We start from the raw sequence: 27,070 nt of genomic DNA, 5'->3' as shown, positions 1-27,070 counted from the left end.
CTCTCCTCTAAGCCTCTGAAGCTCCTTTTCTGTCCTGGCTGATCTCTCTGCCAGTGAAGGGGCTTCCCAGGATGTGGGAACTTCTGCTCTTTCACAGCTCCCACCTAGGGGCGCAGGTCCCATCCCAATTTCTTTCCTTTTTCGTCCTACCCAGTTATGTGGAGATCTTTCTTGCAATTTTGGGTGCCTGATATTCTGCCACCGTTCAGTAGGTATTCTGTGAGAACTGTCCGTATGTATGAGTATTTCTGATGTATTTGTGGGAGGAGGTGAACTCCACGTCCTTCTATTCCGGCATCTTGATTCTTTTCCCATAAAGCTTTGAATTAGCAAATTCGCCTGCCAACTGAGTGCTTTCCAAGTGCAGGGAGCTGCTCTCGCACCAGGGTCAAAGTTGAACGACCAGATATGTGTTCAAGGACTTGCAGCCCAGAGGAAGCAGCCCTGAAGGTAACAGTCACAACACACTGTACAGGGAGCCCTGTGAGCAGGGAAAAGACAGCACCTAACTGTGCCTAGGAGACTAGGGCGGGTAACTGACCAGATAACGTCACGGCTGAGATCTGAAGAGTAAGGATTCTCTTAGGAGACAAGAGGAGGGTAAGTGTGTCATAGGCAGAAGGGACAGTTCAGCAGTGTGGGGATGTGAGAAATCAGAGCCGTTTGGATAATGGTGAGACATCTGTGGGGATGGCAGTGAAAACTGGATAGGTAGGTAGGACACACACCAGAACGGCCTTAGATGTCATGTGAAAGCTATGAATTTCATTCTGAAATAATGGAAAGCTTTTCACAGCAAAGAAATGTCATCATCTGATTTGTGTTTTCACTGTCAAGGAAAGATTGAAAGGAGTTGGGACTCAGCAGAAAGCCCAGTAAGGAAATTAAGAAGCAGTGTGCGTTAGAAGTCTTGGGCTGCTATAACAAAATACCACAGACTGGGGGGTCATAAACAACTGAAACCTATTTTCTCACAGTTCTGGTGGCTGGAAGTCCACGATCAAGGTGCCGGCAGGGTCGGGTTCTCGAGGCCTCTCCCCTTGGCCTGCAGGTCCTCACGTGGCCTTCTCTATGCACACACATCCCCAATGTCTCCTCCTCTTCTTATAAGGGCGCCCGTCATCCTGGATCAGGGTGCCATCTAATTACCTCTTTAAAGACCCAATCTCCAGATACAGTCAGAGTCTCAGTTACTAGGGGTTAGGACTTCAATACGGAAGTTTTTCTGTGGCGGCAGAGGGGAACACAACTCAGTCCATAACACAGTAAGAATGGAGAAGAGGGAAAATGGAAGGACAGTTAAGCAGAGATCAACATGGCCTGATTAGTGATGGGCCAGGTACACACAGGAGATAAGGAGGTCTGCTTGAGTTTTGGTTTTGGCAACCAGGTATGTGCCAGTGCCATCTGTCAAAAAAATGAATAAAGAAGGAGGCTTGGTATGACCAGAAAAATGAGGAGTTCAATTATCAACATGCTGTAATTGAAGTAGTAATTTCTAGTTAACAGGTAAGTAAAAGTTTGGAAACTGAGGGTGTATGAGATTGTCCAAAAAGAAAATGTGAAATAAGAACAGAAGGGAATGGAATCTTGGTGAATAACAGCAAAGGGTGTGGAGGTCTATCCAGAGACAAAGAATGAGAGCAAAGTGACACAAAAATTAAGAGAGAGATGAACCGACTGGGAGATGGTTGTTAATTCCTAAGTCTTTTTCAGAAACTTAATGGTATTCTACTTCAAGGATCAAAGTATGTGCTTCTCATGAGTTCTAATTTGCCTGTGTTAGTAAACTAGGATCTCAGCATCCAGAATGCCTTCAAAATACCCTATTGATAGTATATAGCTTTCCCTATATCTTTTGCAAATTCTAAATCTTTAGAATGAGAAAATATCTTTAAAGCTAAAATACGATGTCATATATCTTAAACTGATCAGTACACTGATTTTTTTCAGGATTACTTATTCTTGACAATATTCCCATTTATGTTGGAATACAACTTTTGAGGTTATTTATAACAATGTATATGCCTTAAATACTGTAGAGGTGATAAGATATCTAATGGACTAATGTCTGAACAATATACCTTGGCACACCAAGCAGCCTGAAATCTGTTCATGAAATCTATTTCAATGGCACTAGTGATTTAATGTAGAAAATAGAAAACAAGCTGCATAGTGGAATAACATTTATTTATCAGCTATACTGTGAATATTATTTTTCAACAATCAGATATAGACACTTGAAAATTCCACAGTACTCTAGAGACCCAAAGGCACAGATACAAGTGATTTATTATGTTTTAAAAAAGTGACCAAAGGGAATATTAATTCTGGAAGATTTTTAATCAATTCAACACTATCATACACTAGAGGAAAAAAAATTTTCCACAAACATTCCCTCACAAGGCTGGTACTTTTATATTTACATAGTATTATAGCAATTTAAAATGTTAATCTATGATACAATAATGTTACTTCAGAAAACATAAAAAATATAGTTTTTTTTTAATAGCCATGCTCCCATTTTTGATGAAAGCTAGTCAGTTCACATCCTAATGTTAGCCTGACACTTTACAAATGCACAAGAGATGCAGAGTCAGCTTAGTAAACCTGTGCAACAGAAGCCGTCAGACAGAGGGTTCCTCATCACTCAGGTCTGAGTCAGCCTCATCTACCCCCTCAATGACCGACTTCTTCCCTTTACAGCAGGAGACAATCAACCCAATCACGAACACCTGCAAATGTAAACGAGCTGTATGTTATTTCTCAAACCTGAAGTCATCCAGAAAGCACCAAATTTAAAACCCAATAGCATTGCTGTGACCAAAACAGGCCACTAATGGTCACAGCATCCCTGTGACACCTGTACTTACCCCAAGAAAGGCCCAGTTACCAAAGTAGTAGGCGGCACTAAAGAACCAGAACTTGTGAAGGAACAGGTAGGTCCGGGTGACAGTACACTGATCTATAAAAGCAAATAAAGGACTAGGGTGAGGTAGTTTCTCTCTTGAAATAGACTATTAATACTTGACCTAAAAGGTTATTAACCAAGACTAATTATCAGTGTTAGAGACAAGATTGAAATCTAGGCCTATCTCCAAAGCCCACTCTTGCAATCACCTTAATATAGTTTAAATTATCAACTAATATGACATATTTTTAAAAGTGAATGCCACCAATGTAACCCCAGCTCTTAGGTGTAAAAAATTATATTGGCTAGTTTAGTGTAATTGAAATAGAAAAAGCATTTTAACCTGGAATGCCAGACACATCCTAAAACAAAACAAAGTTTTCCTGATGAAGAATGAAGAAAGTAATCAGATGTGGTTAGCATTCTTTTCTAAGAATCCAACTGAGAGATTTTTTTGAGCTTTTTTTTCTTTTTAAGAATGCTATTGAAAAAATGGCCGCTGCTTATAAAGAAATACAGAAAAATCATTATTTACTGATTTGCTTACTGTCTGAATTTTAGATAGCATTATAGCTTGAATTTAAAAAGAAATCACTTACTTTTCTCCTTCAAAAAAAAAGAAAGTAACTTTTAAAGAGAAATCGGCAGACTGGTTACTTGTGTGAGACTCCATACTATTTTATCCAAATACATTGTTTCCATTAGTTTACGAAGTCCTTTATACATATATCTAGTGAAGGAAGTCTAAGGAAATACTTGTTTATGAAAACCACTTGTCCTATGGATTTCTGAAAAGTAGCATTAGGTTCTATTTTATCCCAACCCTCCCCTCCCTTCCCCTACAGTTCAGCATGTCCCTCCGGATGGCTCAATGCCCAGCTGGACAGACAGCCTCTGCTTCTGGCAGGAAAACATGCCATTTAACAGAGAAGCACCTTCCTCTCACGAGCAGGACAGCAATTTAATGTGGATCCTCTGATCCCCAAGGGCTCCCTTTGTAGTCCTCGTTCTCTTTCTCAACACAAAAGTCTAAGAGGAATATTCCAAGCTTCCTAAGAAAAACCAAAAAGGTATCGAGCAGCAGGGGAGGGACAAACGTTTCTCTCCTGTCCTACAGTCCCTGCCCCCAGATCACGGCCTCACACCAGGCGCCAGAGCTCAGGCAACAGAGACGCCTCCCTGCAGGAAAGCCACTGGTCAGCCACTCTGCCCCAGAGCAAATTCTCCCCTCGATCACAGAAGGTGCTTCACAGTAATACAACGCACTCAATTTGCCACTTTCCCCACTGGATTGGCCTGAATATTCCACAGTACCCATCAGAATACCTGGCATTCATATTCAGTGTGACTGCAGAAAACCTAAGCTTTTTAAAAAGGGGTTATTTTACTTTGAAATCGTATTGCTAAATAATACATTTTCTAACTTCGTTTGACTAAAATCTGAGAAGATTCCAAGGATGTCAAAACAAGATGCTCTGAATATGCCTCGAAAATGAAAGTATAACTTAAACGTCCAGCACGACAAAGCAAGTCCAGGCCCTGGTCCTGACAGACTCGATGCCAGGTATCATTTGGTCACTTCTCTGTCATGTGAACGGGCAAGTCTGAACCACGAGACTCTGCTTGTCATCACACTTCCTGATAGGCTCATCCTGAAGACCAAGCGAGGGTTGCAGAGTGGCAGTTAATGTCCATTTTCTTCTTCAAGATATACTAAGACCATGATAAAGAATACAGTTTTCAAGACCTGCTCAAATGGTGCCAATAAAAACTCATCCTAAGATTTTAGAAGATTATGTGCACACTAGTGAGGAAAATACTCGCTTAGGTATTAGCATCACGACTACTCTGTACGTGTTCTTTATTCTTCTGTCTCTACAGTCAAAACAGATGCAAATGAATCTGGTGAAATTTAAATGTGTATAATTCAGTAAAAGGATACCTGCTGTACAGCCATATACCTTTAAATAAAAATAACCAATTTGAGATGAAGAACGGAACGGGCTGTAAAAAATGCCTGTTCATAGTTATTTTAAAAACATCAACAGTATCTTTCATGGCTTAAGCATTACATGAGCTCTACTGTACAAGTACAAACCTGTTTTTCTAAAAATAAGTTTATTCATTTATTTATTTTTGGCTGAGTTGGGTCTTTGTTGCTGCGCCAAGGGCTTTCTCTAGTTGTAGCGAGCGGGGGGTACTCTTTGTTGCGATGTGCGGGCTTCTCATTGCAGTGGCTTCTCTTGATGCGGACCACAGCCTCTAGGCGCGTGGGCTTCAGTAGTTGTGGCGTGTGTGAGCTCAGTAGTTGTGGCTTGCGGGCTCTAGAGCACAGGCTCAGTAGTTGTGGCGCACGGGCTTAGCTGCTCCGCGGCATGTGGGATCTTCCCAGACCAGGGCTTGAACCGGCGTTCCCTGCATTGGCAGGCAGATTCTTAACCACTGCGCCACCAGGGAAGCCCACAAACCTGTTTTTAAAAAGTTATTCAACCTTCTCAACATTGCTAATGCTCTAAAGTTAAAAAATAAAAAGTTCTATTACTCATTTCCATACCTAAAGGTATTTGGGGGGTCAGAACTTGAGCGAACCAGAAATTTCAAGGCCAGAACAGGGATTACAAGACAAAGGCTGAGCTGGCAAAAGCAGGTAGAATCAAATCACTTTTCCCAGGGGGTCTAATAATCCACTCAGTGACATTTCAAATTGGCTATACCTGCTGATTATTTTCCCCACCACAAAAAAAATATCTTAAATATTTTTCCTATCACATTATTTTACATGTTTACCACTTTCAAAGGCTGGAGATTTGATGCAAGCCTTCTAAAATAAGAAAAAAATGTACATCGTTAGTGTTCTGCTTTGTTGTTGAAAAAATATGTAACAGCTTTTATAGTTATCTTTATATGTATATGTGTCATTATATTTATATGTGTATAAAGTGGCATATGTCCACAGAGGAATTTTAGTTAATAATCCCCATGCATATATTTTATGTTTGAGTGTTAACTCCACACTGAATACACCATCTGCCACCTCCCAGCTGCCCACCTGAATCATAGATATCTAGGAGATCTAGAGAGGTGTTTCTACTGCTATCTAAAACACTACAGTAAGTACTTCGAACTTGGTTCGGCCTTCAAAGTAAATGTGAATTCCTCAATTTAGGGAGTACATTCTAAATCCGGAACTGTTCAGGAGACTGCTGGCTGTTATTCCTCACAGGGACACATAAACTTCCAATTACACCAAAGAGTGCATGTTTACAATGAAAAGCTAAAAATAGGGGTTCAGACAAAATTTTTTCTTCAAAGTGGCCATACAGTAAAGATCAGGATTAAAAGAGCCAAGAAAGCACCTGGAGCGTATGAATAGAATCAAAATCCCGCTTCTACCATCCTCCCCCCATCTGTTCTCATGCATCATCAAACTAGATGCGTAACTAACAGAAAGTGCAATTAAACTTGTTTCGCATGTAACAGCCGCCTTTATAAATATACCTGATAGATTTTATACTACTTATTTCTTGTTTCTTTTTAGACCACTGGTCATGTCATTGTTAATGTATGCTGACTGCCACTAACATAACTTTGCTCATTAACTATAATAAACAGCACCTTCTACTTTAAATATATTTTGAAAAACAATACTTAGCGCTGATTTAAGCCACCATTATGTCATCACCATGTTACACCTTCACTTGAAATCAGCTTAGAATTAATTAACTCTATATTTGTACTTTACTTACAAAACAAATCCTTATGTTACATGTGCATACAGAGAGAGGGCATTTGGGAAAATTCATGTACCACAGAGAATTTTAAAGCAATTTCTTTGTTTGACTAGTGACAAAAAACTGGGAGAAGATTGGACTATTTGGAACACCACTTCCTTTCTCATGGTTGCCCGTGATCGTGCTAACTTTGGTTTCTGATTAGGGTCTTGCTACTATTGAATACAATAGACATACAAATCTTAACTGGAAACAGGCTAAGGATCTCAGGCTTTATTGTGATATGATTAGGAATTATTTACCAAATGGTTTTAACAAAGGGGATAACATGAGTGCACTGCAGGCTGGCAGAGGGAACTGAGCTTAGGAAGAGGTTCATCAAACCAGGATACAATCCAAGTGAAAACACGAGCTGTCGGGATGAAAGGAAGGCTGGATCTGAGCTTCTAGGGAGTAAAATGCCAGTGAATTACTGTCAAATGGATTTACAGCATGTAAAATATATACGCACAAAAAGATCTGAGCAACCAGCAACATATATCCAAATAAGGGAGGGCAGAAAAAATTTAAATATGTAATAAAACCCAAAATTGTATGCTCATCTGAAACTTAACAAATGGCATACAGTTTAATAATGTTTTGTTAAATCTCACTGCAGGAGCTGGGTAAAAGGGAAAGAAAGAATTGGTGAACATCAAAAATCACAGAAATTCTAAAGGAAATTTATTATATTTTATGGATATATAAATTGTACTGGGCTAATAAAGATAGCACTTGCCACATGTTTTGTACTAAAGAGTAACTTTTTATAGTGACTATTTTAAGAACCAGTATCATCTGTGTTGAGCTCTGATTACATTTAAGTAAGTTTAATGTATTTCAAAGATGCTAAAATATGTATTGCTCCTTTAAAAAAGAATGCACCTAATTTCATTTGTCTTGACCATATAAAAATAATTGGCTATACCCAACTTATAAAAGAGTTACAAAGGTAAGCATTAGCATAACATGTAGACAATCTTAAACTGTATTAGTAAACTCTAAATTAATTACATTTACTATTACTCTTTTTTTTTCCAGTTTTTTTTTTGTTTGTTTTTGTTTTCCGGTACGCGGGCCTCTCACTGTTGTGGCCTCTCCCGTTGCGGAGCACAGGCTCCGGACGCGCAGGCTCAGCGGCCATGGCTCACGGGCCCAGCCGCTCCGCGGCACGTGGGATCTTCCCAGACCGGGGCACGAACCCATGTCCCCTCCATCGGCAGGCCGACTCTCAACCACTGTGCCACCAGGGAAGCCCTACTATTACTCTTAATTGTCCAAGATAGTAAAATATAAAACAACTGCTTTCTATTACTTTATCTTTTTCATAAAATGATAGTAATTTAAGGGGTATAGCAGAAAATATTAGAGATAAAAAATTGAGATTTGGTTCTTGAGTCTGCCACTTATATTTACTGTGAGATTCTGGAATCATTTTTTTTTTTTTTTTTTTTTGCGGTACGCGGGCCTCTCATTGTTGTGGCCTCTCTCTTTGCGGAGCACAGGCTCCGGACGCGCAGGCTCAGCGGCCATGGCTCACGGGCCTAGCCGCTCCGCGGCATGTGGGATCTTCCCGGACCGGGGCACGAACCCGCGTCCCCCGCATCGGCAGGCGGACTCTCAACCACTGCGCCACCAGGGAAGCCCTGGAATCATTTTAACTTCTAAGTATCAGTTTCCTTCTAAGTGTCATTGAGATAATATCTACTTCTGATGGATAGTGATAAGATAAACTGAACTTCTGAGAATTAAATTAGAGAGAATTCTACATGTGCTTAAAAAAAAAAAAAGGTTGATGTTTTAGGAGACAGCATCCTTAAGCAAGGATCTATAAAAAGTGGCTGAGAAGTTTTACAAAATCACCTGGGCTGTCTTCAGAGTGGTCTCCTAAGAACTGAGAAACCTTACACCTAGTTCACTTCAGTGTGCTGTCCTAGCTGAACTGTCATCAACACAATCAAAATGTCACCTAGAAAAAGAACTTAGACAGTAAGACTTTCTGGATCTCAAGCAAAACCCAAGAAAAATATGCTCCGATCAATACTTAATTTTCTGGTCTGCATGGCAACCTCACTTGACAACGGTCATAATACATACGGCTTTCTCAGCTGGATGATACCAGCCAAAGTCAGTGAGGCCCTCTTCTGACTCCAGGCCCACCTAGAAACTACCTGACTATAAATCTGGTTTTCCAGATTCCTTCCTCCATGGAGAATTCACTAGCCCTGAGCCTCTAGTTTCCTTAATGGTTATACTTCCTATGGTAAATTAATAAACTGCCATCTGGCTAAAAGTTTAGTTTCCTCTCCACCTATCTGGAGTCAAATACACATGCTGGAGATCAAGCAGGATTCTTAAATAATAATTCTATCCCATCACTCTAACTTCAGTATTGCTCTGCCCATTTGACGGGTAGAATTAAGTGGAATGAGGCTATCAACACAGTTATTATTTGTCAAGTGAAAGATTATAAGTTCACAGTACTTAACCATGAAGGACTACTGTAACTTGTTGAACACAAAGCTTTCTGGTTCAAGAGAGTAGACTGAGCATAGTCATTTGCTTCCTGTCCTGTTTCCCAGGACCTCATTAAATTTATGCAGCAGGAATAAAGCCAGGAGCAAACTTTTTTTTTTTTAATTTATTTATTTTTGTTGTGTTGCGTCTTCGTTTCTGTGCGAGGGCTTTCTCTAGTTGTGGCGAGCGGGGGCCACTCGTCATCGTGGTGCACAGGCCTCTCTCACCATCGCGGCGCACAGGCCTCTCACCATTGCGGCCTCTCTTGTTGTGGAGCACACGCTCCAGACACGCAGGCTCAGTAGTTGTGGCGCACGGGCTTAGTTGCTCCACGGCATGTGGGATCCTCCCAGACCAGGGCTCGAACCCGTGTCCCCTGCATTGGCAGGCAGATTCTCAACCAGTGCGCCACCAGGGGAGCCCCAAGAGCAAACTTTTAACAGCAAAGAGAATGGGAGGAAGGCCACCCAGTGATGGGAGACCTCAGCAATATTCTGGACGCTGGAACGCCACATTTAAAAGGTCTCCAGTAAAACAGCTGGTTTCCTTCTCATTTACTTTAAAATATAACTTAAGGATCAAGAAACCCCAGGCATAAAGTCCCCAGTGATGAGGGTTCCCAGGTTCCCGATACTTAAATACAAACTAGCATAAATATGAATGAATCATCAGATATATATAGAAAACGATCAGCATGAGGGGAAAGAACAAGATAAACAGAAATGCTTCACGATGAACTGAAATGTAATTTACTTAAAGGAAACAAGGAAACGATTAAGAAAAATGTTTAGTATCTTCACATATTGACGAGGATATTACATCCATAAAACAAAGATGCTTGAAAAAGAAAAATGAGACACATAAAGTACCTCAAGGAAAGTACAACTCTGTTACATGAAATAAAGAATTCAGGGTATAGTTTGAAGATAAAGCTGAATACATAGCCAAGAATCTAGAGCAAAATGGTAGGCTGAAAATACCAAATATGAGAGGAGACAGATGATGAACTGAAGATGTCCAGCAACTAATGAACAAGAGCTCCCCAAGGGGAACATGGGGAAAACAGAAACTATCAAGTTAACTTCAAAAGAAGAAATAGACTGGCGCTGGATTTCTCACCAGTCAAAAATGAAACACAGATGGTGTAATGCCTTTAAAGTTCTAAAAGAAATGAAGCCTTCCATAGAATTCTAAGCACAAACCCATCAATTCTATCAATTGGGAGGATATAATACTTTTCAGATATACCTTTTACGCAGAGCATGTCTTTTCTTTAACTCTAGGTAAACTAAGAGCTTTGGGAAGGAAATCAAGAAAGAAGATATGGTTTCTAATGCATCAGAAGTCCAATGAACAGAAATTATAACATTAGAGCTGAACAGCACAATTAGAGAGCAATTAATCCAAAGAAAAGGGGTCAGTATGTACTTAGAAGGAAGTAAATATGATGGGTTTCCTCCAACAGATAAAGTGAGCAGGAAGCGACAAGACACTAGGTAGATATCAATCTTATGTTACTTTAAGAACATTTTTTAACAAGAGAAAGAAAAAAAGGAACAAATTTTAAAGGTGGTTCAATTCTACAAATGCTGGTTGAACAAGGCAGAAAAATATACTCATATATATCTATATGTTTTCTTATCCTCAAGGAGCTTACACGTTCCTATAAAAGGGTAGGACAAAGATAAGATACATAGATGAAGATCGATTAAGACAGAGTAAGGTCATGTCATCAGAAGTCTAAATGCTAGGGGGATTCAATGAAAAAAAGAGAAACGGCACACATGTTTGGAGATTCAAAAAAGAAAGTCAGGTTTGAAAGAAGCCTTGTAAAATGGCCAGGATTCTGACTGACAAAGATGGGAGGAGATGGGTAGAAATTGGCTGTGACATTCCAAGAACAAACAGATGAAAAGCAAAGACGGAAAAGATGGCCACGTTCAGTAAGTGTATGAAAAAAGGCTGGAAACATGCAGGACGGGTTAGAGAGTGGAATCCTTCAGTCCTCGGCTGAAGTTATCAGATGGTACAGGGCAGCACTTAAGGTTCCTGGTGGAGGAATGACATTGTCAGAGGACTTGAGAACAGCGGTTTCCACAGTGTGGTTTGCAGACCAAAACCGTCAGAAAATTCTAGGGCCCCTCCTCAGATCCGCTGAATCAGAAATTTTGCGATGTATTTCTCAAGCGTTCCAAGTGATTCTGATGCACATGGAACTTCGATAACCACTGCTTCAGAACAATTAGGCTAACAGCACTGTGTACTGTGGATCAGAGTGGACCACTAGTTAAAAGGCTCAGCAATTCATCTGACATGTCATTTAGGTGAGACGTGAGGGTCACTATGGCAACAGACTCTGCATCTCTTAGCAACTGATTAGCTGAAGAGAAAGTGAGAGAAGATAACTGTGCCATCATTGAAGAATGATGGTAGTAAAAGAAATAGTGAAGTCAGGACATACGGTCCAAGACCTTATCTAATAGTTTGTACTTCCCCAATAATTATTCATTTTAAACATTTTTATAAAAGCACATTACCAAAATAAGAAGGCTCTGTACATTATTTTCATATGGTTGATAAGTCTCACTTAGGACTACCCATAGATTAAGCTAACATGCTAACATCTTAATTTCGCTTTCTCCCTTGACCCTGCACACCACACCACAACTACACACGTGCTTTCAGCCATAAGGGAAACCTAATGGAAAAATGTGCGGTAAACAACGGTAGACTGAGAAGTTATTAGGTTTCTTATTAGTTCTCAGTTTATGATGGAATACCAAGAACAAAGTCAAACAGGTTCAAAGGAAAAAAAAGGACAGCCTTGAAAGTTGCAAATAGATTTTAAAAGACAATTATTCTAGATATTATCAAATATAGAATATAAAATATTAAGCATTGTTTTCTAATTAAAACTCTAAAAACACACACATAACCCCTTTCTCTCTCATATGCTATACTCGACTCCTCAGCAAATCCCACTGGCTCTACCTTCAAAATCTATCCAGAATCTGACCACTTCCTGACACTTCCACCACCACCATAAGCTCTGCCTTGGATTCCTGCAAAAGTTCTCTCAACTTGCCTTTGCCCTTGGTTTATTATGGTCTATCTCAGGGGCTGGTAAATTTTACCCCAAAAGGATACATTTAGACCGTTCCTTGTTTTTGTAAGTTTTGCTGGAACGCGGCCACGGCATCTGTAACGTACCGTGTACTGCAGCTTCTGTGCTGCAGTGGCAGAGCTGAGCAGTGTGGACCCTACTGTAGGTCTCACGGAGCCTAAAATACTGACTATCCAGTCCTTTAGAGAAAAAGGCTGCCAGGCCCTGGTCTACATATCACATCAAGTCATCTGCTCGCAACCTTCTAGACTTTGCATCTGAGCGTAAAACCTGAAGTCCTTAACCTTGATGACATGCCCTTCCTCTTCCACTTCCAGTCCCCTCCCCCACCCCACTCTGCACCTGCTGTCACCTTGGTCTGCAGGGCTTCTCCCTTGGCACTTTATTTTTCTCCATAATGCTTACTGCCTGACATACTTATTTCTCTCCTTCTACTAAGTAAGCTCCATGGGGACAGGAATATTTGAGCTTTGTTCACTGTTGTGTCACTAGTACCTGGAAGAGTGCCTGGCACATACTAGATATCAATATAAACATTTATTACATGAAAAAGCAAGGAAGAATAGATAAGAAAAACTAAATGATCATATGGAATCCTGGAAATTAAGACGTTTATAAATTTATTTTAGAATTTCAAGACACACAGGCTTTGATTCTCAGTATTAGAAAAAATGATTATGTTAATATCTTCCAAAGGTGTTCAAATTGCAAAGGCTGTTATTATTGTTGTATTCCTCAAATAAACTGGATAACTTTCTAAATAAGGCTATCAAAATGATCACAATTCTAGGTGACCTGACTTCTCCTCATCTTTAGACTAAATCTAACTGTCCTTAACTTTCCCATCCCCACCTCCAAATTTACAGACTATAAGACAAAAAGACCATATAGTGTTTTTTTTAAAGGCCCCATGTGCTTGAGTCTGAGGGAAAGGATTACATATATTCTCCTGAAGTGGATCTTCTTGCTACAAAATTCCAGAAAGCTAAAATTAATTAGCTTCACTTAACATGGGGTAGGAGGTATTAAATTTGAAGTCCATATTCAAACCTGTCTTTTAAATCCACACAGAAAAAGTCTAGTACCATTTTCATTTCAAATTACATTTATGGACCACCCACTTGGGCACACAGCACCACAGGAGACGTTAACAAATACTGTCATCACAAAGCATCAGTGTTCCTTTTTAACCTCAGGCCATACAGCTAAGTTTCTAATGAAATCCCTTGACCAACTTCATTTTCAGCCTCTTAAAACTGGCTTTCCTTAAAATGAGCTTTTTATTTATAACTGTATACCAAACATCAAATGTAAACTAGTGGAGTATCCTTTAATAAAACTAGTTTTAAACAGTAGTCTCTCCTGCAAAATACATTTTTCAATTAAAAAAAATTTTTTTTTTTTTATTTTTTATTTTGCTTACAGATGAAAGTATTGGTAGGTAAAAAAAAATCACCTGAATCCACTGTTAGTGATTATGTAAGTACTTGAGCACTACCGCTTAGTTACCTTGACTTATAAAATCTCCTGGAAACTCAGAAGTTCAGGTAGAAAGAAATATTTCATATTCTGGGAAAAAGATGTTTCCAAGAATTCGAGAATTACATTTTCTCAGGGAATTCCTTGGCGGTCTAGTGGTTAGGACTCCGCGCTTTCACTGCTGAGAGTGTGGGTTCACTCCCTGGTTGGGGAACTAAGATCCCACAAAGCCATGCGGCATGCCCAAAAGAAAAAAAAAGGAAATACATTTTTTCGAAGTCTCAGTAACTACCCTCCCCCCACTGCTACCTTTCAACAAACTGGAAGGAAAAAAGTCTTCTCTATAATCAATAGCTACTGGGCAGACGCATGCCACTATCTGGTCTCTCACTGTTTTCATCCTTTAAAAGGCTTAACGGTGTTTTTGCTTTAGCTACAGAATAAAAGCTATTTATCAACAACAAAAAACAGTGAATATTTATTTCTTTATTCCACATCTTGTTTCCTGGAGTGTACAGTCCAACTTTTTAAATATATATTATATATATTATATATACATATGTATATATATATATATAAAATATATATATATGCACACTTTTTTTTTTTTTCTTTTTGCTGTACACGGGCCTCTCACTGTTGTGGCCTCTCCCGTTGCAGAGCACAGGCTCCGGACGCACAGGCTCAGCGGCCATGGCTCACGAGCCTAGCCGCTCCGCGGCATGTGGGATCTTCCCAGACTGGGGCACGAACCCGTGTCTCTTGCATCAGCAGGCGGACTCTCAACCACTGCACCACCAGGGAAGCCCCACACATTTTTTTCTTATTGAAGTAGAGTTGATTTACAAAGTTGTGTTAATTACTGCTGTACAGCAAAGTGATTCAGTTATGCATATATATACGTTCTTTTCTTACATTCTTTTCCATTATGGTTTATCACAGGATATTGAATGTAGTTCCCTGTGCTGTACAGTAGGACCTTGTTGTTTAGCCATCCTGTGTCTAATAGTTTACATCTGCTCACCCCAAACTCCCACTCCATCCCTCCCCCACCCCCCTCCCCTTGGCAACCACAGGTCTGTTCTCTAGGTCTGTTTGTTTCTGTTTCATAGATAAGTTCACTTGTGTCATATTTTAGATTCCACATGTGATATCATATGGTATTTGTCTTGTTATTTCTGACTTATCTTCACATAGCGTGATAATCTCTAGGTCCATCCATGTTGGTGCAAATGGCATTATTTCATTCTCTTTTATGGCTGAGGAGTATGCCATTGTAATATATGTACCACATCTTCTTTATCCATTCATCTATCGATGGACATTTAGATTGTTCCCATGTCTTGGCTACTGTACAGTGCTACTATGAACATACGGGTGCATGTATCTTTCAAAATTATAGTTTTATCTGAATATATGCCCAGGAGTGGGATTGCTGGATCATATGGTAATTCTATTTTTAGTTTTCTGAGGAACCTCCATACTGTTCTCCATAGTGGTTGCACCAGTTTACATTTCCACCAACAGTGTAAGAGCGTTCCCTTTCCTCCACATGCCCTCCAACATTTGTTATTCGTAGACTTTTTAATGATGGTCATTCTGACCTTTGTGAGGTGGAACTTCCTTGTAGTTTTGATTTGCATTTCTCTAGTAATTAGCAACATTGAGCATCTTTTTATGGTCTGTATGTCTTCTTTGGAGTAATGTCTGTTAAGGTCTTCTGCCCATTTTTCAATTGGGTTGTTTTTTGTTGTTGAATTGTATGAGCTGTTTGTATATGTTGCAAAATAATCCCTTGTTGGTCGCATCATTTGCAAATATTTTCTCCCATTCTGTAGGCTGTCTTTTCGTTTTGTCTACGGTTTCCTTTGCTGAGCAAAAGCTTGTAAGTTTGATTAGGCCCCATTTGTTTATTTTTACTTCTACTGCCTTAGGAGACTGACGTAAGAAAACACTGGCACAATTTATGCCAGAGGATGTTTTGCCTATGATCTCTTTTAGGAGTTATATGGTGTCATGTCTTATGTTCAAGTATTTAAGCCATTTTGAGTTTTTGTGTGATGTGAGGGTATGTTCTAACTTCACTGATTTACATGCAGCTGTCCAGCTTTCCCAACACCACTTGCTGAACAGACTGCCTTTTCTCCACTGTATGTTCCTGATGAAGATTAACTGATTGTAGGTGTGGTGGGTTTATTTCTGGGCTCTCTATTCTGCTCCATTGATCCATATTCTGTTTTTGTGCCAATGCCACGCCATTTTGATTACTGTAGCTTTGTAGTACTGTCTGAAGTCTGGGAGGGTTACACCTCCTGCTTTGTTCTCTCTCTTCAGGATTGCTTTGGCAATTCTGGGTCTTTTATGGTTCCATATAAATTTTAGGATTATTTGTTTTAGTTATGTAAAAATGTCATGGGTAATTTGATAGGGATTCCATTAAATCTGTAGATTTCTTTGGGTAGTATGCCCATTTTAACATTATTAATTCTGCCAATCGAAGAGCATGGGATATTTTTCCGTTTCTTTGAATCATCTTCAGTTTCCTTTATTAATGTTTTATGGTTTTCAGCACATAAGTCTTTCACCTCCTTGGTCAGGTCTTCCTAAGTATTTTATTTTTTTGGATGTGATTTTTAAGGTATTGTTTTTTTACATTCCCTTTCTGATATTTCATTGTTAGTGTAAAGAAATGCAACCTATTTCTGTATGTTAATATTGTATCCTGCTACCTTGCTAAATTCATTTGTCAGTTCTAGTTGTTTTTGTGTGGAGTCTCTGGGGTTTTCTAAATATAGTATCGCATCATCTGCATATAATGACAACTTTACCTCTTGCCTACCAATGTGGATAACTTTTATTTCTTTTTCTTGTCTGATTGCTGTGGCTAGGATTTCCAATACTGTGTTGAATAGAAGAGGTGAGAGTGGGCATACCAGTCTTGTGCCAGATTTTAGTGGGAAGGCTTCCAGCTTTTCACTGTTGAGCATTATTTTGGCTGTGAGTTTGTCATAAATAGTTTTTATTAGGTTGAGATATATTCCCTCTATACCCACTTTGGTAAGAGTTTTTATCATGAATGGATGTTGAATTTCTTTTCCTGCATCTACTGAGATGTTCATGTAGTTTCATCTTTTGCTTATGCGGTGTATCACATTGATTGATGTAAGTATGCTGAACTATCCTTGTGAACTTGCAGCCTGACTTCTACACTGTTTATGCACAAAAGCATAAAGCATGAGATAATATATACATTCTTCCATCTATCATCAAAAATATGGTGAATATTTTTCTGTCAAAACATATAAAGCTATATCATTACATTGTATGTAACATTATTTCAAGTATCCTCATTGATGGGTAAATACCCAAGTTGTTTCTTTTTGTTTGCTATTTCTTATCTAACCTCGATGGGATGTGGAAACTGGTTACTATTGAAGGAGCAAGAAAATGCAAACATGATTTCAAGATTTCCCTCTGAGTAAACAGTTTAGGGCACACAAAAGGCAGAGGACAACTCCTGCTACCCTATGAGATGAGGGTGACAGGTGGAAACTAAGTGGAAGAGGGAAGGAAAGGAGTTCAACCTTGGAATTGAGGTTTGAGGGGTTGGCAGGACATGCATTTTGGTATAGATAAACCAGATAGTGGTTAGAAGATATGAATGGAAATCTAAGATTCTGAATTTATTGATTAAACTATTAATACCCCTTAAATTATCCAGAATAACTAGGCTTATTTATTGTCAACTGTCAAGTCTCCAAAACATGACTTAGAAAACCTCATTGATCTAGTAAAGCTACATTTATTAGACTAACTGCAGTGAGGGAGATCAAGGAGGGCAAAGGCAAAGGGTATTTATAAGGTTTAAGGGGCTGGGTTGGACCACTTTTATCAAGGTCTTAGACACTGTGGGGAACAGGCTAGAATTGGGCGACGTTTATGACACAGGTTTTGGGTTGGTGGACGCAGTGAAATGAGAAATCCTGAAGCAAGTCATCTTGGGCAATTCATCTTGGTAAGTAAGCTACTGGAGCTGTTTCACAGTAGGAGTTGTCAACCGTTTGTTTGTTCTCGGTGGTACGTAACGCAGGGCAGGGCAATGCAGGGAAATGCGTCAGTGCCCAGAACTGCTGAGCATTAGCAACACAATGTTGGTGTCGGTTCCCCACACCTTCTGGGATTAAAACGCTTTTAAAACTTACAGAGCAGCATTCGGGAATGGTTTAGACTTTAGTCTACTATGAATTGTTAACAAGAGAGTGCCCTGGAATGGACAAGATGCTAGAGTTGGAGTACGTATGGAAAATATCCAGAAAGAAGGCACTAGGTTTCTGACACTATCATAAGAAGTGACTTTGACTAGAAAATCCTCCTGTTTCACTCACAGCTTTCTGAGCAAATGCTTAACATAAGAAAGTGTAAAAATTGCTCTATCTTTAAAAATAGGTGAGAAATTTATAGAAATATCTTAAATTAAGTAAGTTGGATTACATAACCAAACATAGAATACCATCTTTGCATTTAAATTGGTGGGTTATTTAAATATATGGAAAAATTCTTCAACAAGTTTTCAAGTATTATGTGTCCTCAGAGGTTTGATTTCTGAAGAGTTTTCATTATGTTCTTTGTGGATTTAAACTGTCCTTTTGCAGAGCCTCAAAAGCCTCATTCTTCAGCATGTCATTTATCCCAGTTTTTCACAGTGCATTTACCCTCTTTGTGGATTTAAACTGTCCTTTTGCAGAGCCTCAAAAGGAATACATTCTGTAAACCTAGTCAAAGAATGACTCATTTTCCACAGCTTAATATTCCTATAATTAAACCAAGGTATATTTGATGCTAGAAATTTATACCAGAAATGACAGGAAAATGTGAGAGACAAATTATTTTGTAGCAGATTCAAAACTGAAAGTAAACACAAAAGATCAACTCACTTGCACAAGAAGGTATACTTTTTAATCTAAATTGCTTAGGGAATTACCAGATAGCATACACTGTATGCACTAATTCTTATGTTCAAAATATGTTCTGTCATTTTGTGGGGCAAAATTTATCATGTTGAACCACTGGGCATATCAATTTAAATTTTTTGGAATTTAAGAAAAATAATACATAGTAGTGTAAATTTTTAAAAGGATATAAATAATGTATAATTATATAAATAATGTAATTATAATACCGCCAAAATGGTAATTAGAAGTGGTTATCTTTAGTAATTCCATCTCATGGCCTGCACTTGGTACTGTCAGTTATTAAAATAGTAGCCATCTGGTGGTGTACAGTAGTTCTCATGTGTTTTTTTTCCCTCCCTTTTATCATTTTCTCAAAATATATACACTTATGTTTTCTGAACCACATATCATGTGATTTAACCTCTTAACAACAGAGCACTTTTTAATAGCCGGATGTTCTCTTACATAACCAGAGAACAGCTATTAAATTTAGGAATTTTAATAATGATTCTATTTTTTTAAATGTGCTCTATAGTCCATTCTTTAACATGTCATTTATCCCAGTGTAGTTTTCACAGTGCATTTACCCTCTAGCGCAAGATCCAATCCAGGACCACATATTACATTGTGTTCTGCTGTTCCTTGACTACCCTGAATCTGTGAGTTCCTGAGCCTCTGGTCTTTGACGACAATGACAGTTCTGAAGCACACAGCCAGTTCCTTTATACCGTGTTTGTCAGTTGTCGGTCTGGGTTTGTCTCCTGTTTCCTCGGGATCTGATTCTTGTTCCCCGTTCTTCCCAGGGTGTCACATCCTGAGGCACAGGCCGCGCTGCCCCTGGATGATGTTAGTTTTGTTCACCCGGTACGGCGTGTGCCCATTTTCCTCTGAGATGTGCTATGACACCTACTACCTTTCCTCTTACAGCTAACAAACGGTAAGTGGAGACGCCTCATTGTGGTTTTAATCTGCAGTTTTCTAAACTGAGTTTAATTTCAATTACTGTATCTTCATTTTTAAACATTGTATTTGGTTCATTTACAAATCTGCTAGGGTTTCATTCATTCTTTTTTAATACTTTGTTGTTCCCTGCCGATATTTTGATCTGGTCTTATTCCTTCCATCACAGTTAGCTGTTCCATAATCTGTGTTGGTAATTCCAATATCAGGGCTGTGCAAGTCTCTTTCTGCCGTCTGCTATTTCTTCTAGCTCTCTTACATGCTGTTTTGATTCCTTGTGTGCTTGTATATTTGACTCCGATGTCTTCACTTGCACTCCTCTGTGGGAATTCCGTGAAGCCAAGAATTATGGTACTTTCCTCTAGGGAGGATTAAATTTACTTGCACCATGTGCCTACCACACTGCCAGAAATTTCAATGAAACGAATTCACTCTGGTGATGTGCATTTGGCCTGCAAATCTGCAAAGAGCTAGTCTGCAGCTACAATTTCTTAGGAATGTGATTCCTTCCTCCCTGTTCTTGACACTAAGGCCAACTTTGCTTTCGGTTTTCTGCAAGTAATATGTTTAACTTTACTTGTGGTTTACCCTCACATGATGGTGCCATCCTTGGGAGAGGGAGGGGCTTAGCTTTGTAAGAGGCTGCATTTCCTATGAGATGCCAACCACTCACGTGGGCTCTAGACCTGCGTTGTCAAGTATAACAGCCACTGGTAACATGGCTGAGACTGAAACTAGGGAACTGAATTTCTAATTGTATTTAATTTTAATTAATTTAACTTAAACTAAAAACTGAAGCAGTGTAAAATATTTTTTCATTAAACAACTTTAGTGCTTTGGTAGAACTATACTTCACTTTAACCAATAAACGTTCTCATTTAGATAATGAAAATTTAGTGTTTGAATTAAGATGTTCCTTAAGTATAAAACACACACCACACACCAGGTTTTGAGAACTTAGTATGAAAAAGGATATAATGTGTGGCACAGAGAAGGCTCTTGGACACCTCCCTTGTTTACCTGGGACGATGCCAGACAGCAGCCCTCTATACTCTGTCTCTCCTTCACGAAAGATCTGCTACGTTGTTTGTCCCCAATGATCAATCAGAACAAGAGGCTTGTTGATTTGACCTGAGTAACCTTTAGCTAGATTTCCCTCCTTCTCCAGGCCCCCAAAAGGGCTCCTTCTGCCCTACCCTCAGCCTGAGCCAGCAGACAGCCCTTCCTAAGCAAGCCCTCCTGGCTAACCTCAGGAAAAACATCCCATGGTCATCCCACTCTTACAGCTGGTTCCTTCTAGCCTTGCTTACTCCTCCCTAGAAAAGAAAAGCCCTCTCCTGCCTGGCGTCTGAAACACCTGCAAATATCTCACGGTCAGCTCCTCTTTTTGTAGCATCCCCTCTTCCTACTGTAATAATCTGTTTAAATATGTCTCTCCTTTTGACTGCTTGAAATGGTGGATCACTCTTCCCTTGGCTTACAGGAAACTACCGTCACCTAATCTTCCTTCTTAGTTCTCCGTTGCTGGTTGCTCTTCTTGCAACGGGACGGCCACAGAGCTCCACCCTCGCACCTCTTCTCTGTTTGAGTTCACCCTCTAGGTGATCTCACATCCAACCTCACAGCTTTCCTTCCCACCTGCCCCAGCCAACCTGGCATAAACTTCTCCAGACTCCAGACCCAACTCAACTGCCAAGTCAAGATCTGTACTTGGATGTTCAACAAAGGACTCAACCCAAAATACTCAAACCAGAACCCCATGTTCTCCCTCACTGCCTGAGTGAGGGAAACAGATCTGTGGAATTAAGAATATTCTCACTTTGCAAAAAGAGTCAAGAGGCATTAGCCAAACAGCAAGCTCCTGAATGCACTTCTGTATGGTATCATACTAAAAATTAGATTCTTATACAACTTTCAGCAATATCCTCTTGCTTTCAGTCCACGTGCCACTTATATGTGGGGTTTTTAAGGCTATTTAGAAAGCATGGTAAAAATCCCAAACCAAAAACAAATGCAGAAAGGAATTTTCTTCATAGTTAAATCTTTTCACTTAATTCTCTAATACTTCAGCCCATACTACCCTAACTGAAATTGCACTCTCAAAGGTTTAAGATTGGCTCGTTGGTAAATCTCTCTCTGAAGCATCCACACGAATGATCTCTGCACACAGCGGTACCTTGGATCCTGTAATGCTTTAGTATTCTGTTCATCTCTCATTGCCCAGACTCATGTTTCCTTCTCACATAACCTAGGTTTAAGCTCTCTGACCTCTGATTTTCTTTTATATCGTCTGTGAGTGACTTCAAATGACTGTCTCCATTATACTAAAAAAGCAGTAACACCCTTTTGTTTTTAAAATTAAAGGGCAGATGATGCAAACAAAACACAAAAATGTGAAATGTAGAAAAAAAAGAGACTTGGAATCCAGACACTTGCATTATAGTCCCAAGTCTCATACTATCAACTTTTAACTTATCTCTTAGGGCCTTAGTATCTGTATCTGCAAAAAAGGGGTATTAAACCAGTTAGATGGATGGCCTCACTAAAGTCCCCTTTTTTTGCTTTAACATTCTAGTTTATATTTTAAAAATTGTTTACAACTTAAGTGTCTCTTTGTAGCCTGTATTTCCATTTCTATACTTGTTATACAGAAAATGAGGGGGAAAAGATTCTCTATCTCTAACTGACATAATATCTTAGATAAAAGTTTGCAGAAGGATAGGTACTTGAGGTTCTGAGAAAACAAGTCAACCTGCTTTTATCACTGACAAAAGCAAAACAGCTTGGTAAACACGTTTTATTTATAGAGAATGTATTTTGAGCCACTCCTTGATAACGGGCTTGTTTACTCCAGAACTTAGTGTTCAACTACTTTCTAAAGTAAGATATCAACGCACATTTTACTTTAGTAATTTTCCTCTAACATTATCTTTAGTTATTCAAAATAATTCTTACTTTTCCCTTTGTACTTAATATATATAATTTTAACCCTGCTTTAGCTCTTTAAGTTCAAGTCAGTTTTTTGTAATTCACGTAGTTTAAAGTTTAACACATCAGTTTCTATTTTAGCATCATCAGCTAACTTGAGTCATCTTAACCATTTGTCCTAGTAAAATTATATCCTAAAGCTAAAATCTAAAGCCATAGATCGTTCGATGATTTTTTAAGGCTGGCTATACATATTAACAAATATACTTAACCAGAATAATCCATAAAAATCCAGTTTGATTTATACAGATTATCACATTTCCAGTTGCTTTAATGTCCAAATAAGACAACTCAAGTTTACTCCAAGGAAAGATAAAGTAATTAAATAGGATGGCAGAAATAAGACTTTGGGTTCACAGATTTTTAAAAATGATCATTTGGAAATATATTTTCTTGCTTCATCCCTCACTGTACTCCCCAAATATTCAATGCTCCTGCCACAATTTATTTTTTCTGTAAGATGCCAAGTAGATTTGTTTTTATGCCTTGTTAATGCAGGTTCCTTCTCTGCTCGGAATAGCCTGCAGTTTTTTTTTGTTTGTTCATTTGGATTTAACTTATGCTTTGGGGCCCAGTTAAAAAGTTACACTGCAGAGAAAACCATTAGCCCCTTTTGCCTTCCCATAGCATTTTGTCTGTAACTTCATTATAGCTTGCCATTTACTTTTCTATTACAATTATTCATTTTCATATCCAAATCCATTAGGCTGTTTGCTTTCCAAAGGCAGGAACTGTGGTATACGTGTCTCCTCTGATGCTTTCTCTCCTTCCCAGAATCTACCCCAGTACTCTATTCTGTTTGTCCACAAAGGGAAACTGATCATCCATCTTCCTCTTTGGGCTCAAATATTTCTGTATATTTATGTTATTCTTCATAATTCTGTGTCTGTTTTAACTATTTTATTCACACTAACATATACGTTGTCTGTGTATTAATGCTTATTAGATTAAGCAGCAATTAAAGAACGTGAAACTAAGAATGTAAATAAAAGTCCTTTTGTCATATTAGCATATAAAATTTTAAACTTGATTTCTAATTTGCTCAGCTGACTCATTTTGAACTTATAAACAATGCATTACCTGTAAGGGTAAATTAAGTAATACTGTTGTTTTAAGGTAACTTTGTGAACATAGTATGATAGGCATTCTTTATAAATCTGTTAAATCATCCTATTCTTTAAAGGATCATTTTAAACACAAAAAAACCTTAACTATTTTTAGATGACTCTCAAACATTATAACATTTAATAAATGCCAGACCACCTCATGTATGAATGCAATATTACTTAAGAAAAACAAGTCTATGAAATGCACTTAATAATGGTAAGAGGTCAATATATGTATTTTTAGAAATCATTGCTTTAACATCTTTCTAGGGAGATTACCTTTCCTCCAAAATAATTTTAAGTATAACACTCTAAATTATAATTTTTGTTTCATAATCTAAAAATCATTCTCCAAAATTCTGTTACTTGCAAAAGGTACACAACGAAGGTGACATCAAGCACCTTATGGGGTATTTATATTACAGTATTATCTACTCTAGTCAAAGTGCCCACTAAAATGTCACAAGTAATAGTGTTGCGTTTCTCCTCTTCATGCTGACATTTCCTAGTGTGCAGTAACTGGACTCTGTCACCACACTTAACACCCCATCCCCACCCGTATGCGTCAAATCTCACGTTCTAACCTGCTCCTTCATCTTTTGCCATCATTTCAAAAAATGTTTAACATTTAAAACTCAATAATTTTCATCTCCTTATATATGAATTAGAAGGATTAATATTTTCTGTATGAGCAGCAGTCCCCAAAGCCGTCTTAATTTTGAACCTGGCGGAGGAGAGTTCTCTTAGAGCCCCTCATCATTTTTATTTAAAGTATTCTCTTAAAAAAATCTACCCTGCCACCCCAAGTTCAATGGTCATATTTCTACCATCCTCTTCCAAGTATGCACAGGCAAATTTGACATTCAGAGATTAGCTGGAGAACCAAAATAATACTGGGAAAAATAAAGCCATAAACCTAAAGGGTATGTTTCTGTACTGCAAAGCAACATTTCAAAGAATAAGTCAACTAAAATGTTTTACAAAAATATTCGGCAGTTCAAAGGAGGTCATTTTAACCAGTGGTCCCCAACCTTTTTGGCACCAAGGACCGGTTTCGTGGAAGACAATTTTTCCATGGACTAGTGGGGGAGAGGGGATGGTGTGGGGATGATTCAAGCGCATTACATTTGTTGTGCCCTTTGTTTCTATTATTATTACATTGTAATATATAACGAAATAATTATACAACACACCATAATGCAGAATCAGTGGGAGCCCTGAGCTTGTTTTCCTGCAACTAGATGGTCCCATCTGGGGCTGATGGGAGACAGTGACCCCCGACGTGTGTAGCTATGTCCAGTCTACTCTGTGATCTCGTTCTGGTTGTTGTCACTGCAGAAAACCCTGCTTCACAAAGATGGGATGTTGGAAATGGAGGCAGGCTCTTCAGTGCTTTTGTGGCAATCTCAGGATATTCCGCCTTGACTTTAATCCAGAACGTATGGAGATGTGAAGTTGTCTCAAACATACTTTTGAGGGCACCGTCATTTGCGATCAAGCAGTTGATCCTCTTCCAATACAAAGTCAGTTCACCTGGCTTATTCACAAATGGGTGGTCGTGGATCCATTCCTTCCCAGTTCAGGGGTCTTTTATGGTTGGGAAGTAATGCTAAACTCTTCTGAAAGCTGAGTTAGGTGATCATGCACCAGCTGGGAGAAAGGCGGCCCTGGCTCAGTCTTTCAAAATCTCTGCTAATGTTTGAAACATGTCAAAAATCCCAATGTTCGCTCGTCACCCCCACAATTCCAGTTTGGCTTTGAATGCAGCCACTTTATCTGCAGACTTGAACACAGTTGTTGTTCTCTCCTCAAGTGACAGATTGAGTTCGTTGAGCAGGTTGAATACGTCACACAAGTAAGCAAGTTTTGCGACCCATTCTGTGTCACTGAAATGTGCTGCCAGTGGTGACTGTTTTTCTAAAAATCTCTGGAGAGGCTCTCGTAACTCAGAAACTCTGGCCAGTGATCAACCTTTGGAAAGCCATCTCACTCTGTGTGTAAGAGAAGACGTGTGTGCTCTGCGTCCATCACCTCACAGAGCTGCGTGAACAGACGTGAGTTAAGGGCATGTACTTTAATGTGGTTGATAGTTTTAATCACATCCTGCAAAACGTTAAGTTCAGGTGACATTTTTCGGCTAGCCAGCATTTCTCTATGGATGACACAGTGTGTGGACTCACATTCAGAAGCGACCTCTTTGACCCGAGTAGCGAAACCAGAAAGCCATCCAGTCATGGCAGCCGCTGTCTGTGCATATACCGACACAAAATGACCAATTCAGTTTTCCTGATATGTAATCATTCAAAGACTTGAAGAGCTCTGCAGCTGTGGTGTTGGTTGGTAACAAAAGTGCACATAACATATTCTCATGCACACCCTACTGAAAAATATATCACACAAAAACAAGCATTGTTGCCTTGTTGTCAACAGCAGTAGACTCGTCGACCTGGATTGCGTACCACAGTGACTCATTAATCCTCTCGAACAATTGTGCCTCAACAGCCTCTGCTATTTCATCAATTCGTCTAGTTATGGTGCCAGCCGAAAGAGGAACACGTGCGACCTTTTGAACTGCAGCTTCTCCTAAAAGTTCATGACAAATGTCCTTAGCAGCAGGCAGGATCGACTCTTCACCCAATATAAAGGGCTTCTTAGCTTTAGCAATGTGGTTAGCCACTAAGAAGGATGCTCTCAGTGCAGACACGTTTGATGAAGTGGTGGCCTTCAATAATTGCTTTCCTTCATGTTCACGATTTTTCCTTTTGAAAACTCCAAAGCCTTGTCTTTTAATGCAGGGTGCTTGGTCTCCATGTGGCAAAGCAGTTTTGAAGGTTTTATAGCTTTGTTGGATAGCCAGTCACCACATATTATATACAAAGCGGGCTTGGAGAATGTGAATCACCTGTTGCAATGAACCCATAACTTAAGTAGGACTCTTGGTATTTTCTTTTAAATGCAGCTTTCTTTTTGTTGGCAGTCTTAAGAGTCTTCTGTCTCATCATTGGGTCTTTCTTTCTCCCTTTTCAAAGAAGCTCCCCAGCAACAAAGAAGCTGCCCAGCGACGTTTGTTTTTTACTCATTTTGCCTAGGGTTATCTTGTGGGCTTACCAAAAACTGTGAATGAGACAAGGACGCAGTGCAGGAAAGAGGCATGGATGGAAGTGGTAAATAAAATAATGGGCAGGCCAGGCACACACTAAAATAAGTGTCGGATTCCAACTTAAAGCCTGCCACCAGATGCAGCTTAACTGTCACTTGCCACT

The 27,070-nt window shown here is 39.1% G+C and overlaps 1 protein-coding gene across 1 annotated transcript in view; it reads right to left on the bottom strand.

The window, feature by feature from the left end:
- Positions 1-2,275: 2,275 nt before the first annotated feature.
- Positions 2,276-27,070, bottom strand: part of LMBRD1 (LMBR1 domain containing 1) — a 117,118-nt gene continuing 92,323 nt past the window's right edge. The window contains exons 15-16 of the mRNA XM_065888769.1: positions 2,874-2,965; positions 2,276-2,735 (exon numbers count right to left, since the gene is read on the bottom strand). Of these exons, the coding sequence (XP_065744841.1) occupies positions 2,628-2,735; positions 2,874-2,965 (200 nt within the window). The 3' untranslated portion in view covers positions 2,276-2,627. The remainder of the gene's footprint in view (positions 2,736-2,873; positions 2,966-27,070) is intronic.

The sequence above is a fragment of the Phocoena phocoena genome, chromosome 12 (genome assembly GCF_963924675.1).
Source record: "Phocoena phocoena chromosome 12, mPhoPho1.1, whole genome shotgun sequence".
Lineage (NCBI taxonomy): Eukaryota > Metazoa > Chordata > Mammalia > Artiodactyla > Phocoenidae > Phocoena > Phocoena phocoena.
The sequence above is the reverse complement of the archived record's forward strand: the minus strand, read 5'-3'. Positions and strand labels throughout refer to the sequence as shown.